The sequence below is a fragment of the Tachypleus tridentatus genome, chromosome 13, assembly GCF_004210375.1.
Source record: "Tachypleus tridentatus isolate NWPU-2018 chromosome 13, ASM421037v1, whole genome shotgun sequence".
Taxonomy (NCBI): Eukaryota; Metazoa; Arthropoda; class Merostomata; order Xiphosura; family Limulidae; genus Tachypleus; species Tachypleus tridentatus.
The window spans coordinates 166,514,686-166,534,085 of NC_134837.1; the positions used below are offsets into that span (position 1 = coordinate 166,514,686).

The 19,400-nt window shown below is 32.5% G+C and overlaps 1 protein-coding gene across 5 annotated transcripts in view; it reads left to right on the forward strand.

Moving 5' to 3' along the window:
• The window catches only part of LOC143238143 (hydroxyproline dehydrogenase-like), a 43,538-nt gene extending 25,006 nt beyond the window's left edge, over window positions 1-18,532 (forward strand). For 4 of the 5 annotated variants that reach the window (XM_076478115.1, XM_076478114.1, XM_076478113.1 and 1 more), the window contains 8 exons: window positions 7,706-7,829; window positions 12,006-12,101; window positions 13,059-13,139; window positions 14,101-14,247; window positions 15,886-16,061; window positions 16,480-16,581; window positions 17,404-17,492; window positions 17,941-18,532. In XM_076478115.1, coding sequence (XP_076334230.1) covers window positions 7,706-7,829; window positions 12,006-12,101; window positions 13,059-13,139; window positions 14,101-14,247; window positions 15,886-16,061; window positions 16,480-16,581; window positions 17,404-17,492; window positions 17,941-18,149 — 1,024 coding nt within the window. In that variant the 3' untranslated portion in view covers window positions 18,150-18,532. Of the gene's footprint in view, window positions 1-7,705; window positions 7,830-10,718; window positions 11,221-12,005; window positions 12,102-13,058; window positions 13,140-14,100; window positions 14,248-15,885; window positions 16,062-16,479; window positions 16,582-17,403; window positions 17,493-17,940 lie in introns of those variants that run through there. The other variant, XM_076478116.1, reaches the window with a different exon arrangement.
• Window positions 18,533-19,400: the final 868 nt, after the last annotated feature.

Consider the following 19,400-nt stretch of genomic DNA (forward strand, 5'->3'; position numbering starts at 1 on the left):
CTCGTCCGGGTTACAGGCTATTTCAATTGCTTCAGCACTCAATTCACCTGAAATGTTCTGAAAAATGGGTAAAATTGAAAATTTCTTTACCGAGGTGACAAAAGCAATGTTTGAAGAAAAATATAGGTCTTTTGTTTTTTACTTTAGGCATAAACAATTGGGAAATAACACTTTCTGCCCAGGAACAAGAAAGAGTAAAAATTTTGATACATAGTGTAATTAATAATTCAGTGCAGGTAGTTGAAGACAAGAATGTTGATTGAAATATTTTTATAAGAACCTGTTTCAAGGTGATCATGTGGCCGTCGAAGGTCTTCAAGAGTTGATGAATTTTCGATTTTCTTTAACCAGATTTGTGTATTCTGGTGCTAATACAATATGTCATGTTAAAAAGAAAGCCAGTATATTTGATGCCGCTTTCTATACACACACACACATATATATATAAAGTTGGAATTCACAGTGGGGCCCGGCATGGCCAGGTGGTTAAGGCACTCGACTCGTAATTTGAGGGTCGCGGGTTAAAATCCCAGTCACACTAAACATGCTCGCTCTTTCAATCATAGGTGCGTTATAATGTTACGGTCAATCCCACTATTCGTTGGTAAAAAAAAGTAGCCCAAGAGTTGGCTGTGGGTGGTGAATACTAGCTACCTTCCCTCTAGTCTTACACTGCTAAATTAGAGACGATGAGCGCAGATAACCTCCGTGTAACTTTGCGTGAAATTCAAAACAAACAAAAAATCCTTGCAGTGGACGAGTAGCTGGTGTCCCTCAAGTAGGGGTGGTTAGCCCTATCCTATTCGACATGTACGTGAATTGTATGCCTCTAAAAGAACCAAATAATGGATACTCCCGACAGTTCGCAGACGATGTGGCAGTTTGGTAAAGTGCACCGACACCAGCAATAGCAGCCACTAACATACAACCGCAACTAAATAGAATAAGCGAATGTTGTCAAAAGTATAGAATCAAAATAAACACAACGAGTAGTGTTCACAAAGTTAACTAAACATAAAAAAGCACAACCTCAAATCTATATGAATAGAGCATTCCTTCAGATTGCTACATCTGCAAAATTTTTAGGACTACATTTGACTCAAAGCTAACGTGGGTAAACCACATAAATAATATTAAAACAAAAATATGGTGAAGAACAAACTATGCTAGGAGTCTAACTGGTAAAAATAGTGGAGCAACGGCAGATAACATCATAAAAATATATAAAACATACATTAGACCCGTCATTTACTATGCAGCCCCTGCATGGATAAATGTAAGTAAAAAAACTACTACAAACAGCACAAAATACATTACTTACAACAGTTTATAAAGTACCCAAAACTTCATCATCATAATTTATACATAAATACGCACACATAGAAACAATATAAAAAACTTTTGTATTTACATATACAAAATTCACCGTATCAGATGACTATTTGAGAAATATATTAATATTATGGCTAGTTTTCTAGAGAATGAATTAAGGTATATACGTTTCGGTTTTTTAATGAACGTGTGTTGAGTCATCGTTTGGTAAGTGCATGATTATGAAAGATCTTTTTTCTTGTAATCTGTTCAAATACATTTGTAACCTAGGCTAGGCATAACCAGACGATTAGCACTATTCATTTTTATAACCGCTGTTTTGTAAGCAAGCATTTTGCTAAATTTACATTTATCAAAATGCCTGATTTTTAATTATATCATGTAGTTGGACAAACTTCTCTTATTACCATACATTTAATCTCAGGATGGCGGGTTCGAGTCTCCGTCGCACCAAACGTGAGGGCATTATAATGTCACAGTGAGTCCCACTCTTTATTGGTAAAAGAGTAGCCCAAGAGTTGGCGGTGGATGGTGATGACTAGTTGCCTTCCCTCTAGTCTTACAATGCTAAATTAGGGACGGCTTTGCCCGAAGTTCAAAACAAACAAACAAACAAACATTTATTACTATGGTATGTTAAAAGCCAAAAGAGAAAAAAATATGTGCTACTGCTATGTTTGTTTGTTTGAATTTCGCGCAAAGCTACCCGAGGGCTATCTGCGTTAGCCGTCCCTAATTTAGCAGTGTAAGACTAGAGGGAAGTCACCACCACCCACCGCCAACTCTTGGGCTACTCTTTTACCAAGGAATAGTGGGATTGACCTCACATTATAAGCGTGTTAAGGCGTGCGGCTCGTAATCCGAGGGTCGCGGGTTCGCATCCCCGTCGCACCAAACATGCTCGCCCATGCCGGGCCCGCTACTGCTATGAAAACTTGTGACCACCAATTAATAATGACTACAATGGGAAATGTAACCGACTGGTCAAGGTTGTGAAGTGCAACAAATTTTATCTAATCTGATCATATCGAACTATACTAGGCAAATGACATTACAAAAACATTTGCATAGCAGATAACAACCAAACATTAACCATTCATCACATGTACTAACGAAACCAATTCCGTTAACTCAAGGTGTTTTATTTACTTTATCTTCTCCCCTATAAAGTAGAACCTGGAAATAAGGGCAAAAAGTACTTCATCCCCCTCTCATTTGTTCTTGTCCTGTTGTAGGTGGAAATGGGACAAATGTGTGTAATACTTTATATGGCTGAGGTTTGGGTTATTTGATTAATTTATAAAGAAAAATAAGTTACACAGTTTACACTTAAACGTTGTGGCCAATCGTTTGCATTCCATAATGTTTCATTGATTATTTGGTGAACAAGAGGTCTTCAAAGAGCGTAACTGTGACTTTTGTTATAATTTTTGATGAACACAATCAACTTTTCTCATTCTAATCAAGCAATCTGAGTATTACATTTATTATTTGTGAACCAGCTGCGAGATATACTCCTCGAAGAATCGAATATCTTGAAAAATGTATGTCAATCTCGAAAAATAGTCCAATTTATATAAGCAGAGGATCCTTGGAAAAATATCATGTTTACTTTCGTTCTTAGCTTAAAAAGGTAAAATGTTTACTTTATCAACATTTCAAAATGTGGTTTATATGCAGTTTGAAAATGCTTACAAAATTTATACATTAGAAATCTCTTTTATGCAATACTGATCTTGTTTCGTGTGCTAATTACACATGGTTAAGGCACGTGCCCTACTTAGGAATTTGAAGTTAAATATATATCATGATGTTAGAGCATATGGCAAGGTCTAGATGTTTGCCTTATTCCAGTTCTACAAAGAGCCATATCTACAATTTTGATCTGAAAAAAGGAAAATTCATACTGAGATAATCACAGCTTCAGAATACAGAGAACTCAGATAACTGAGAATCAATGTGGTGGAGGTCCTGAGACTGAGTAGAGAACCTATAAATGATACCCAGACTGTCATAGATCATAACAGCTTTACCTAAAATGTGAATGTTATCACCTAAGACAAATAAAAAGGATACTATAGGTGACACTAATGAAGGAAGTCTGTCAATAGTTTTTTCTTAAAACCAAGAACGCTAGCAAGTACTTATTTAATAGTAAAGTCGGTGACCTGTGGAACAAGTAGTAGTTTATAGAAGATGAAAAGCATACTGCTAGAATCACAATAGGTCATGAAGAACCTTGGAGTTGTAAAAAAGTGGATACGACTTTTCTATGGTTAATCATTACTCTAATACTTAGGAGTAAAGATCAGACATGCATCAAAATATAGGGGTCTCTGGGCATGAATCATACTCTCTGAACCTGGTTTTGCAGCCTGGTGTTGGCTAAGATGCCACGAGAGATGTCTTGCAACTGGAGCCACAGATCACTATCAAAGACATGAAGCAGAATTTTCTACCAGTGTTCAAAAATGCAGCTAAGTTTCATCTTTCAACTGGATTACTGCTTAAAACAGTTTGACTCAAAAACAGGTTAAATCTTGAAAATTCAGCCTTAGGTTTGATAAGTACTTGGACAAGAATTAGCTCTGTGATCCAGTGGTGAAGTATCAGAAGTGTAGCTATCAAAGTTATAACTCAGAACAGAACTGATGTTACCATTGTTACATGTAAATTCTGAAACAACTTGCCTAATATTATATTCATATATAATTCGTTGTTGGTATATATATGCGTGTGTGTGTGTGTGTTTATAGTTACAGTTATATATATGGCTATCAAGATTATAAGTCATGAAAGTAAGAAATGACCTCATTATTGCTACTACATTTAAGTCCTGAGACATCTTGTCAAACATTATGAGTATATGTGATTAAATTTTCTGTTGATATATATATATATATATAAATATATATATTTCTGTGTGTGTGTAGTGTGTCAAACATATATGAACATTACATTATGATAATCTTACATGTTGTATTTAACACATGTAAAAATTACACAAATAACACTACTGTCAAGGAACCAATGAATAAAACAAAGCATATAATTTGAATGTTAAGAGTGCAATATACGAAGAGAATCAGTGATTACTGGCATTTGAGGCATCATTGAAAGACACCTAATTTTAATAGTTAATATTAGTTAAGTAGTGTAATATTTAATAAAAGAGATAAAAGAAACTGGTCAACTCTTATTACGTTTGAAAGAAAACACGGTTCTTACTGGATGTTTTTGGCAATGTTAATAAAGGATATTTTTTGTTATTCAAAATTGGAATTGCTATGAATTTTTTACTGAACATTTCTATTTTGGCAGAAAATTGCAGTTAAAGCATGCTCCGATAGACTGAGTGTATGCTTGAGAAAGAAAATAACTCATATACAGAAGTAAAATGTGGTTATTTAGAATTATACTTCATTTTCAAGACAGAGACTTGCGGAAACAAAATGTTTGAGTTAATGGAATATCGATGTCAGAATTTGAGAACAGTGCTGACCCAAATTGATCCAAATTTACTTATATTTATAAAGCCCAGTATTTATAGTTTTACACTTCCTTTCTCGAACGAACACGAACTTTGTTGCTTCCTCAACTAGAAAATTGTAAAAGGCTCACTTGCATGTAGAGAGTAGATATAACAGTTTGGTAGTGGTGCAGTGAGAAGCCCAGCTATGGGCTGGTCAAGAGTGTACCCAAGAAGAGACTTGGTAGAAAAAGTTCATAGGTGCTTGGAATACACCAAGTATTCACATATTAACATATGAATGTAGAAATTTTGCTTGACCAGGAAATAGATTTAACATTTGTATTTCAAAACGTGTTTTATGAACAAATTCTAGTTGCAACTAAACCATTATAACTTTGAAACCTAAACTTTTAACTGAACTTCTGATTATTCAGAAAATAGCTTGACCAAGCCTTTTTATTCTGACTTTTTCATATAAGATTAATTTATCAACATTACAGGCTATTTTATTTCTTCAACTATCCAGAAGTAGTAGCTATTCATTCATTGTTACACATACCATGCTGTTTTCTTTCATATTCTTTAGTGATTCCGAAGTATGTTTAAAGTATCCAAGACTCCAGAAGTGAATTTAACGACTGCCGATATTCCTTCATTGCAATTAGATGAGGATATTTGAGCCAATCACCCGATGTCCACGCTATTTCAATTGATACCAATGTACTAGCTTTTGAGCTTTAGGAGATAGTTGTGTCTCCAGCAACCACTATTTTACTGTCAGACGTACCGCAAATGCCAAAAATACCACCATTTATTTCAATAAACATCTTAATTAACAAAACAATCCCAACTTTCAAATAATTTATTTATAACATATTATTACAGATTTCGTTATTACCTTATCAAAGCTTTTGTATAAACTTTAAGAACTCACTATGTATATGCTTAAAACATGGTACATACTGTGTGATGGTCAAAGTAACTTTGAAGGAAGAGGTAGCGGCGAAAGTAGTGACGGTGAGTGTGCTTCCTGTTACCCACTTTTAGCACCCATTTTGTAATGTCCTTCCACAACGTTTCACATGATTAATTAATTGACAGTCTGACCCCAGAAGTGATTTACAGGTCGAAGTTGAAAAGTCACGCGTTAAAGTAAGAAGTAAATATAATATAAGAAATGGCTCTTCATATCAATCTTATTGTGACTGTTGGAGTAGAACCTACAGTTAAATTTATATATTAGTGGAAAAGTGACGGCCATTTTTATTGCTTTCCTCCATAGAGAGTGGTAGTGCGTCTTCTAAGACATTTAAGATGTTTGTGTGCTCTCACCATCATTGTGGGTTATAGAAAACCTAATAAACTTTTTGTGTAAAGATGTGGAACCATTTATTAATGTTGTTATCATTAACTAACATTAAAGAAAATAAATGCTCAGTAACGAAAATAATGGAATGAGGGGGATTGTGAACCCATTATCATGCCCCTAGTTTAAAAATATCATCCCACAAAGTTTGGTTGAGAGTGGCTTAATGACCAAGAAATAGTTAGAAAACAGACAAACACGCAGAGTTATTATAGTATTTTATGCATACAAATATTGATTATGATGTTTTTAGATTCTTCAGCATTTCCATAAAAGAGTACATTAAGAGATTGTTGTGGTTCTCTCAAAAGTTGTATTTTAACTTTGCCATTACCAAAACACGGTTATGGCTTTCCATTGGGATACCTTTTTTTTGCCCTGCAAATCTCACATTATATAGACCTTCTTTTAACATCAAAAGTAGAATCTGATTCGCAATCATAGTTGGGATCATAATCATAAGCTGTTTAAAAACACATTCTAGATTTCCATTCAATTTGTTTTTTTTTGCAATTTCGCGCAAAGCTACTCGAGGACTATCTGCGCTAGCCGTCCCTAATTTAGCAGTGTAAAACTACAGGGAAGGCAGTCATCACAACCTACCGTCGACCTTTGGGCTGCTCTTCTACCAACGAATAGCGGGAATAACCGTCATATTATAACGCCCCTACGGTTGAAATGGCGAGCATGTTTGGCGTAACAGCGATTCGAACCGTGACTCTCACTTTACGAGTCGAGCGCCCCAACCACCTGGTCATGCAAAGGCATTTTCATTTAGAAACAGTAACTATTCTTTGATCTTGATATTCCCTGTCTTGATTCCATTAGCAACAATTTCTGCAACTGATTCTTTCGTTCTTCTTGTCATTTTGCAAATATTTTCTTTTTGTGTGTCAGCACTTTCATCAGCTGGCACTTGTACGTTTCTTCCAACTATCCTTTCCCTATCTCGATCTTGTGTTGTAGCATTTTCGTCAGGTGTTTCTTGTTCTCTTCTTCAAGTTATCCTTTCTTCATCTAGAGCTTGTCTTGCAACAGTTTCATTTGTTATTTCTTGCGATTTCCTTCCTTCCACGCTCTGAGCTATCTTTGGTTTCCATGAATACAACGACATCAAAACTCGTTTGGACGTCTTGACATACTTGGGTGTGGATGTAGTTTGCGTGTGCACTTCATAAAGCCAACTGTTCTGGAAACTTCAAACAACCACTACTTACATACATATAGATATATATTATAACATTTACTTCCAATTATTATCGAGGCAGGAAGCAGCATGCGACCTCTTTGAGGTAATGGTGAAATATTTGTTTTCACTCGCTTAATTAATTGACGGCAATTAGCCGCGTTAGAGAAAATCTAATAATTGTTTTTGTGGTGTAAGTTCGTGGCATAATCTATGAATATAGTCAACATTAACTTACGCTAAAAATAATAAACGCTGAATAATATAACATAAAGAACTTGTAAGAACAGAGAAGTTACTAACATGACAATTTAAAGCATAACTGTTTTTTGTTGTTGTTTTTTTTCAGGGAAAGTACGTTTGACAAAAACACCCAGAAAATACTGCAATGTTTTGACTTGTCGGAAAGCCTTGGTGTTGAAGGTCCGTTTCTTCAGTTAAAAATTACCGGGGTGACGTCTGCTGACCTTATTGTAGGTTAATGTGCCAGTTTTGTAGTATGTGGAGTTGTTTTGTTTTGTTTTTCATCACCGTTTAAGCCCTTAAGACCGAGATTAATTAAATAACTTAATAGACATTTTATATTTTGTCATTATTGTTTCCATTTTTCGCGTATCCTAAAATATGTGAAAGACATACGTTATTAAATTAACAGATCAACTGTACAATTTACGAAAAGAAATACAATTGTACTTTTCACAAATGTTTCAAATATACACTGTAGTTTCATTAGTAAAAATATCAATCATCAAGTACAAAAACAGTGAAGCGATAAGGGACTGTTGAATATTTTACTATCCCTTCTTCCTGCCACAATAAAAAAAGTCAAAAGGATTTTACCACAATTAATATCAATAATTCACCATATTAATAATAGAGGCAGTTATACTTAAGACTGCAGGGAGATGCATACACAATCTAACAAGAGTTTATATATGTAAATGCCATTTTTTACATACATAATTACTCTACAATTAATCACGGATTAATAGGAGTTTAATGATATATTGGAACTTTGTGAGTTTTCCATCATTTTTGTATACTCTCAACAAAATATGTCACTATCCTTTACTATTTCTATGTTCAAAATCAAGGAAAACTGTTACTGTCCAAAAAAAACAAAAAACTGTGAGCATGGTACGTTAAATGTAATCTAGGTAATACACTTAGAAATAGTAGAAACCAAAAGGGCCCAGCATGACCAGGTGGTTAAGGCAATCGACTCGTAATCTAAGGGTCGCGGGTTCGAATCTCTGTCACACCAAACGTGCTTGCCCTTTCAGCCGTGAAAGCGTTATTAGGTGACAGTCAATCTCATTGTCTGCTGGCAAAAGAGTAACCCAAGAGTTGACGGTGGGTGGTGATGACTAGATGCCTTCCCTCTAGTCTTACATTTCTAAATTAGGGACGGCTAGCGCAGATAGCCCTCGTGTAGCTTTGCATGAAATTCAAAACAAACAAACCAAAAGTAAGGTAAAAATGAATAAACAAAACCAATCAAGAAAGATTAGAAAAATGTAAAATTGACCTCAGTTTCTGTAGTTATTTGACGAGATAAATCACAGTATCATTATCACATTTAAAACTAACACAGAGCAACTTCCTAAAATATTGAGGTGAAAAGATATTGTTAATACATGTATTGCGTCTTTTTCTTCCATCGCAAACTCCCCAGTGACCCAGCGGTATGTATGTATACTCATACCACTAAAAACCACGTTTTAATACTCCTGATGGAGAGAAGATAGACAGCCCATTGTGTAGATTTGTGCTCAATTGCGAACAAACAATCCACCGTAAAAAAAAAAAAAAAAAAATCGAGATTTTTTACAGTAGTCCGTAATAATAATTCACTCACATATATTTATATCTATGTTGTGGAGAAGTGATGTCCCTGACATATACACAGCCTAATATAAAATTAAATAAAATATACGAAACGAATGATCATAGTTTACCATTAGTAACTAGTGGGTCTGCCCTTTACAATAACCGAGACAGAAAAGCGATCAAAGGTCCCACGTGCTAAACCTGAAATATACGACTAAGAAAATGGATGAGGTGTTGATAGACATTGTTTATTCAGGGAATAAAACATTCGGATTCGTATTGGAATTTTCGAATCAAAGCAATTTCAATTGTGAATCATTTTTTTCTTTGTTTAGCGTAACTACAATACAGTGAAAGTGCTGTAATATTTCACTTTAATAGACTAAAGCTAGAGGTGATGTTTATTTTACGGAAGTTCCATGTAAACGGCACATACAGGGTGGCCATAAGTCCCTACCCATCCATATATCTTATGTATCCAGTGTATCTGTGTGCTGTCCCTCATTCTCGCTACATAATATTATGCGACGTCATGTTCTGTGAGACATTTTCCTCAACATAGCAGGGGTTATTGTTCCAAATGCCGCGGTAACAGCTGCCTTCAACTCATTATTAGTATTATAACGTTTAAACACAACATATGGATGGGTAGGAATGTACGGGCCACTCTGTACAGTGTCATCACACTTTGCCAATTCATACATATACATTTTGTAGTAGTTTGTAGTAAGCTCGGCCCGCGTCCGTAGCCTGGCTAGCTAGATTAGACATGTACGTGCTGTACGTACACTACATTTAGCCATTTATTTTGCAACAGCTGGGGTGTTTGTAATCTCTTGCAATTTTCAGGTTTTATTTATAAAACTAGAAACTATTTTGTTCATGAAATGCAATGTATGCTGTAATTAAATATTAAGGTTTGAAGCTGAATAAAAATGTTGTAAGAATAAAAACAAATCCTTCATTTCTTTTCATTAGTGAATGTTTTACGAATAGTTAAAACTTTTAGTGCTGGAAATTTAGTCGCTATAAAGTGTTAAAATGATGAATGTTAAAAAGATGCTGAGCAATATTTGCTAATTGCTAATGAAATTCAATATTTATTAGAACTCAGAATTTGGTGCAAATCAGAAGTACCAAACTATATTTCCCCTGTTCTTTGTGATGCTTTCACAAACAACAATCAAGAATGAAGTATATATATATTTGATATGGTTTATATTTTTCATTGACCTTCTCTTGGAACAGAACGAGTTGTCATTCCAGACAATGTTTTGTGACTTGAATGGATTATCAAAAGCCCAATCTTGTATGAAAACATTACCTTGTCAAATAAATTGGTCAATGATGTTGACAGTTAGAGGGCTTTGCACAAGAAATGTGATAAATTGAGCAGCATTCATCACCTCTTTGCATACCAGCAGCTGCCTATATAGTATTCTTACATCGTAACACTTTATTTTGTTGTGGTCATGGCTTGTAGATAGTTCTATGAAAATGCCAAAAAGGTAATAGCCATAAAATTGCAGCTGAATTTACTATCAGAGAATTGTGTACATATGGATTCAGTGTGATAGCACATACTGTTTGGTATGACATCTGTTTAAACTTATTTCTATATATTCTGCCATTACATACCCCATGCTATGAGATAACATCCAATAATATTGGTACACATTTGTCACGGCAGTGACCATTTGACGTGGGTTATTCCACACATTTATCTTAAAAACACAAAGAGTGCTTTATATTAGTTTTAGATTTCCTGGCCATGCAGTAATTGTTGTTTTCAGATATAAACGAAAATGGCAGTATCACTGTATCCACTATGAACAGTGGTAGTGTGATTGATCTGGCAATTATTCACTGATGTTGAGCAATTTTCCCTTTATGTGACCTCAAGTAAATATGGTTAATTCCCAGGATCTTTTCATTTGTGGCATAGCTGTTTTTATTTGGTGGTATTTACCAAACTATATGATGTATCATAGAAATTGTAAATTTGTATTCTTGAGGATTTCTTTCTATTTACTGGTAAGTTGTGTATTTTGTTTGCTTTGCAAAAATAAACATAACGATTTACATTTTACTGCTAGTATGTGTATATGTTAGATATAAGTTGCTTTTGTGTCACAGAAACAATACATTTAATTTATACACGAAATCTTTTGATGCTCACAAATAAAACAAATGGTGCATGTAAGAGAGTTAGTTGTTTTTTTTTTCCAAAACTGTTTTTGACCTTTGGTGTAATTTACAATACCAATACAGTGAGTTGGATTTTGAAGCAATACATTATTCTATTTACTTAAAACGTATATAGTTCAATTACATTTAACACATGCAGTACATGTTAGGGAATATTTAAAATACTTACAAATACTGAGGTTTACCAAACATTGTAAAGTTCTCTTATGTCAGGTCGACTTTTAAAATTGATTGGAAAAAAACTTTTGTACAGTATTTTACTATACACACATTTTTTTCCTTAATGAATACTTTTTGTCTAATTTTTAACTTTTTAGTTTGAAATGAAAATACTCTGACTGGATAATTTTACATGTGAATGAAAGCCTTAGGCACTAAAAAGGTGCAAAGACTGGGTAAATGAATTAGATATAACAGTTTCTAAAGGAATGGATTAAGACTTAAAGTTCATAAGAAAAATCATATGATGCCATTTTCACATTACAGCAAATATATTCCAGTGTTTTTCCTTGTTTTAGCAGCAGTATGTTGTTTAGCAAAGTACGTGGTTATAAATTGTATTGCGAAGCTTTCAGCAGTGATTGCACTTACACAATTATGTATCCCTGCAGGCTCGTTTGAGTGATATATACAATCAAAGCAGCACTGCTACTCGACAGATATTGGTGAAGAATATAGCAGCTTGTATAAGTGGACAAGAAATGTCTGTAAGTAGATTTTTTCTAATCATAAAAACTAGGCTGCTGGTTTTATTTTAAGAAAACATGCCTTGGACTTATTCTCAAAGAATGCAAAATACAGGTTAAACTATATAAAGGCAAATAAAATGCAAAATACAAAATTGCAACATTCACTTATTTTTTAACACATCAGAAAAAAACTATACACGTTAAAGACATATAGAAATAGGTGAATGTTGTAATTTCCTGTTTTCCCATTTGGTTTTTATACAGTTAACATATATTTTGTTTTCTTTGAGGATAAATTCTTTGCATATCAGACAAAAACATTTTAGTTTTGGAGATGTGTTATACAGAAGGTCAAACCTAGATATATGAAAACAACTTCAAATCAGAACTACTGCTAATTACATGTGTCAGCTCCAGTGATTTGCATGCATGATGTTCAAAAATGAAAAAGTATCTGTTCCATATCTAGTAAAAATGCACTTAAATTTCTAGAAAAGTAGTCTTATATTAACTTATGAATTTATTTTGTTCTGGCTCCTTATATCTGCCGTATTTTAAGTTATAACAAGTACAGTAAACTAAAGTCATTTGATTTCAAACACTTATTTCACAGTTACTCAAATCATCCATAATAGGTAACATTTCAAAAATATCTGTTTCTTATATATTCAAAATAATAAAATTACAGAGAGCAAATGTTTTTTGTATTACAAAATAACTGAAAACAACCTTTAAATACAAAAAAATTGTGATTATCTGAGGCTTTTGTCAAGATTACTAACATTAATAGCCTTTTTTTGGTTAATTAGAATAACATTTGAAAAAGTTACCAGATGTGATCATGATTTTCAGAACAACTTTACAAAATCAAGATATGTGAATGGTTTTTTTGTTATATTTTTTATTCTCCAGTTTGGAATAATTTCTATGAAACTTTAATAATATAAAAATTTCCTTACTATATTTTCTGTTTAGATGCAACCATTTGATCAGCTGGAACCTGAAGAAAGAGAGTCGTTGATGTTGGCAGTCCAACGACTGAAAGAAATTGGACAGGTTTGTAATCATATGAGATAACATAATTCACACTACTTCAAAATGATGAGCAACTGAATGTAAAACTAACTTAAAAAAACATTTTCCATATTCAACTCAAATTTGAAATTTGATGTTTTGAGAAAAAACAAAATCCTCTTTGTTATGTTCACTTTTATGTTATTTGTTTTATGTAAACCAAAGGTGGTATCTTATTACTCTGTTGTCAGCAGAAAGGATTTTAATATCATATATGACTGAGAATTACACTACTGCAAATGTTGGTGATTTCAGCAATATCCATTGCTATCAGTTACATTACTGAATGTAAAACTGAATAGATTTGAAAATTCATACATTTTTCAGTTAGACTGAGTTCAAAGAAATTAAAAAAAACATCTTTCTTGGAAAAATAATGTGTATTATAAAACAAAATGTTTGGAAAAGACGAGACAGTCAATATCTTTCACTTCTATGGTAAAACACTTGTATGATATACTGTGATTAAGTAGTGCGAGTTCAATTTTATTCATAACAGCTGATGGAAGAAACTGGATTCAGTTACGTGTTAACATGAACTGTATCAATGTTTGAAAGCCTTTTTGAATAATGTTAGTGGAAGACAATTTATTTGAAAATTTAAATTTCTTTAGTTAATTCTCTACCTGCTGGAATGTCCCTTCAAGTGTGTAAAAGTATGCACAGAATACTAAACCATACAAGTGTTTTACCATAGATTAAAATATATTTACTCTCCAGTTTAGTCTTTTCCAAACATTAATCAGTTACTGTTTTATAATACACATTATTCTTCCAAGGAAGATATTTTTCTTCAGTGATCCTACTTATACAAGAAAATGTAAACAAAGGAGCCATTTCATAACTTGACAGAAAAAAAATACACTATATGTAATTTGATTAACTGACTAATTCTAAGCATTATACATCCCAAATGATTTGTATTATCATACTATCTTAATAGTGTGCCAGCAAGAAAATGGTGAGAGTTCTGGTTGATGCTGAATATACCTATATAAATCCTGGCCTCAGTCTATTTACTCTGGCCATGATGGTGGCATTCAATCAGCAATTTCCACTGATCTGGAATACCTACCAGTGTTATCTGAAAGTAAGTGGTTTTGAAATATGTATTAGGAAAATGATTTGAACTATACTTGAAGGTCATCAAAGCAAGCACTGGAAAACAAAATATGAAATGTATCTACATTATTGTTAAAGATGTTGGTTTTACTTTTTGTGGTGCTCTAGATCAGAGAAGTGGAATGAAACAGAAAATAAAGTACTTTGTTTTTTTTGCTCACTATTAATTTGTGGTGTAAATATCAACTAATTAAAATTTTATTAATAAACTTATTATAGTCTGTTTGTTTGTTTTTTTGGAATTTCGCACAAAGCTACTCGAGGGCTATCTGTGCTAGCCGTCCCTAATTTAGCAGTGTAAGACTAGAGGGAAGGCAGCTAGTCATCACCACCCACCGCCAACTCTTGGGCTACTCTTTTACCAACGAATAGTGGGATTGACCGTAACATTATACACCCCCACGGCTGGGAGGGTGAGCATGTTTAGCGCGACGCGGGCGCGAACCCGCGACCCTCGGATAACGAGTCGTACGCCTTACGCGCTTGTCCATGCCAGGCCTCTTATTATAGTCACAAAGGTTACCTGCTTCATCTCTTACTACTTTGAATACGATGTTTTTTTACTTTTTTCAAATAGTTGCTTTTATAAGAGGACTTATTTAACTCATAAAGCCAAAGTAGTAAAGTTTAATATTATTTGTATACTCTGTAGGTTACATATGATGTAGAACTCTTTGAAACCAGTATAATTCAGTGAAAAATATTAAATGAAATGGTAGATTTAGCTTGAATTTTTTTTAGTGTTTTAAACACCTTATTAACTGAATAATTCAAGGAATAAATTAGTAGCATCAATGCTGTGTATTCTTGAAACTTATGTACAAATGTGGGACCACTGTGTGAGTAAAAATACCACACATGTAATACACTTTTCACTACCACATAAAACCTAATGTTATTTAATTGATTTGCTCTTGTCCAGGGTTACTAGTGGGATCACATGAAACTGAATGATGGAATGGGCTTCAGAGTTTACTTTATCTTGTAATGGATAATAAACTGTACCTATTTTTATTTTTAAGAACATGTATTTGTTTTACTGGAACCACTTTATTTGGTCATCCTTAACATTTAAGTCGCAACACTGTGACCATATATACAGTCAGGATTGGTTTACCTAATTTATGCAAATCTGGTGATTGGTTTAGTTATGAGGGTAGTGTAGCATTATATTAGCATATTAAGGATGAGGCATTAAAACTGATTTAAAAAAAACAGCACTGTTTCTTTTAAAAATTATGTAAGTTCAAAGATGTATTACATCCCTATAACAGCTATGGGACTGATATGTACTGAAACCAAATCAGAGTACACAGAAAATTGTAATTAATGCTGTAAATACAGTTTCTAGCTTAGAGGATGCATTTGTAGTTTTTCAACAGTGGAAAAAATTCATACTTTGGCAGTGGTCCTAATATTAGGTTTTGTATTATAGTGAATAATAACAATTCTCACTGCATCCACTTCATTTCATAATTGACATAAAATTTGTTGGTTTGAGGTTAAGTATTTTCTTCTGATAGATCCACTTGAACATGTTTAAAAAATGTCATTTATTTTACTATAAAATTTCGTTGGTAATTCATAAATATATTATCTCTGTCAGAAAACCTTTGAAACTGCCTCAACTGAATTAGGAATTGTAGAAAACTTGGGAGGATGTTTTGGTGCAAAAGTTGTAAGAGGCGCGTACTTTACTCAAGAACGTCTACGGGCAGTTAATCTGGGTTATCCAAGCCCTATTTGTGATACATATGAACATACAAACCAGAATTACAACAGGTAATTTTGCTGTTAATCAGTTTCTGAGGTGTACACATGCAGTGTAAATAATGTTATGTGGATTATAATACTAAATTGTTTTTTGTTCATATGATTTACTATAAGATAATGTGTTAAGCTAAAGTTTCAGTTAAGTCAGAAAACTAAATGAATCTAAGTAAACATTCCAGTTATAATATTGTTGTCTTGATTTATGATTGAACTTTCTTATAAGTTTATGCAATTTAATTAAAGCTTGTTTCATTGATTTAAATTAATATGAAACAGAAAAATACAAAACTTTATGAACTAAATTTTGAGTGTTGCTCATTTTATGAACTAAAGTCCAAATGGTAAAATAATATATTCCTACTTATTTCTGCTGGTATTACTATGCAATCTGTAGCATTCTAAATGTATCATGTTTTCTTTTCTCTAGGGTGGTTAAATATTTCTTGGAGCATATTAATCTGGTAGGACCAAGATGTAACATTATTGTTGCAACTCATAATGAGGAAAGTGTTCAACTTGCTATAGAAAGGCAAGAGATAATGTGAATTTTAAGAAATTATTTATTTTATATTAATAATCTTTGAATATACTTCTTTCCTAATTTATAATCACATTTGGTATTTTCTACAGTTCACTGTTTGTTTATAAATAATCAAATACTTAAACATTGTGTAGCCAGTTACAAATTATTAAATTCATAGCAAGTGTATTTTATAATATTCATAGATTATCATGTTGTATAGTGGTAATTCAGAAATTTAGAAACAGAAAAGATTTTCACATAATTTAATTTGAACTGATTGAACACTTTTTACAAATATAAAATTTACAAAAGAACCTGTAGTAACTATTTGTTTATATAAATGTGTATTTTTTAATTTTTTAGATTTATAACTTAGTCTTTTTAATTAAAATATATATTTTGTAAGAACATAATTAGTTTTCAAATTAGAGATTGATTTATTACAAAACAGTAATTCAAATAATTACTTTAATGTTGGTTAAAATTTGTTGAAAAGTATATTAACATTACTATTTTATTTTAATTGTCAAGACCAAGTTACTAAATAGACTTCATCATTCACTTATTTGTATTATGAATCTGAACAAAAAAAAAAAAATGATAAAAGAGCAAAACATAATTAGAAAATGTATTATTAATATTTAGGCTAAAAGTATAATATCAGCTTTATAGAGAATACTCTTACTCTAATAAGTATTCTGTTGGATTTTTTTATAGACTTAAAATGATTAGCTTTTCAAAGGAATGATAAAACTATAAGATTGTAATTATAAGATTTAATAACATCTAAGAAAACACAGAACTGATTTCTGTTTGAAATACTTTCAGAATGAGAGAAATGAACATTGATCCACTCAATGGAGGGGTTCATTTTGGACAGTTGTATGGAATGTGTGATCAGATCTCTTTTCCATTAGGTAGGTAGTGTTACAATGAGTTATAATGCATCAATGATTTATTACAAAATATGTCTGTGTTAATACATTATTGTATGTAAGTAAAAATTGCTTATGTAGTACAGTTGTGTCACATTTGAAGCTGTCATTTCAGTAAAACTGTACTTTAACGAGTTCAACTTGAAACCTCAACAGGCAAGTGTACCAATCGTGAATATTCTGCCTAAACAATCTATTTATGAAACTCCAAACATTTTGTAAATTTCTGTTTGTTTTACAAAAAACAACTTATCTTGCATGCATTCAAAATGTTTATCTACATGTATATTTTTAAATTTAACAAGCAGAAAAAGACTAAAAATATTGATTTTTAATGAAATTTAAGAGTTAAAAAACTTTTCACACTTTTAGTTGATATTAGGTTAGAATATAGCATGTATAAGTTATTTTTGCCACTCTTAACTCTTAGCTTCAGCTGGTTATGCTGTTTACAAATGTGTTCCATATGGACCTCTGCTTGAAGTACTGCCTTTTCTGGCAAGAAGAGCTATGGAAAACAAAGGAGTCTTGACAGGATCTCGAAAAGAAAAGACGCTGCTGTGGCAAGAATTAAAGAGGAGGATGAAAAACATGATGAGACTGAAGACTAAACATGATCTAAAAGTAGAGACTGTCTGAATAATATTTTTGTAATGGTTTTATAACACATTTTAATGAACCTTAAGATATTTGGTTGAATTATATCATTTTAGATAATTGATTACTTTCTAAATGAAGGTTTAAAATAGAAAATAATGCTAAAATATGCCTTGATAACGAGAAAACCCACTTGTAGAGGAAAATATATATGTAAAAACAGCTGGTATGGTTGAGAAACGTTGTTCGCTCCTCTACATAGAATTTTCTCAACCCATACCAGTCGTTTTTACATGTATAATGCTAATATATGCACTTTTTGGGGATTCCACCACTAATTAATGTATGTTTCCTTTTTCTCTGTCTTTTGTTGTAATTAATAAATACTTTTAGTAACGTACAATAAAATTTGATTATAAATAAAACAACCATGTAGTTCTTACTTTTATATATACATATGAGATTACAACACCTTGTTTTGTAATATTTAAAGCTACTATTTAGAAAATTGGGTACTTACAAGTAATGAGAACATTAGACACCCATGTACTTCACCTCAGTAACAAAAGAACAAAAACCAATCCTTTATGTGCCACAGAAAACATTTGTTTTCAACACTTGTTTAAAATATATTCTGCTCACTTTCAAGAAAAATGTATTGGTATTTAACATTTGATAAAGAAGTTATAGGCACATCCAAAATTAAGGAAAAATCCCAATACATCAGGTTACATCAATACGTCACTATCCATTCTGTAGAAAGTCTGAGATATATAATGGTGAAAAAATTTATTGCATGACCCAATTTTTCCATACCTTTCTTTAGAATCATCACCTGTTGAGGTCCTATTGCATGTAGATGCAAATGTGTTTCACAGAAGATGCAATACTGCTTAACTAATACATCAGCCTTTTTTTTTTCATAAATAGAGGTTTTTACTTAAAATCAGTTTACAACTCTGTCTGTTATATCTTACATGTGATGTTATTATGAAAACTAATTCCATGTAAAAAAAAAAAAACACCATTGTATTTTGAGTAAAAATGGACTTTTGATAAGGAAGGCTACTTGAATAATTAAATTTAATGAGTTTACTATGAGCCACAAGGTTTGGAAATATAGAGAGACTGGCAGTGTGAAAAAGTAGAAGTGAAGAGGTAGGAAGAAAGTTTCCACAATAGCTAATGATCATGTTCTGAAACATATAAGCTTACAGAACTGTCAAATGTATTGTCCACAGTTCTCAAAAGAGCATGGCAGGAAACTTTAGGGGCCACTACTACTACTTACTC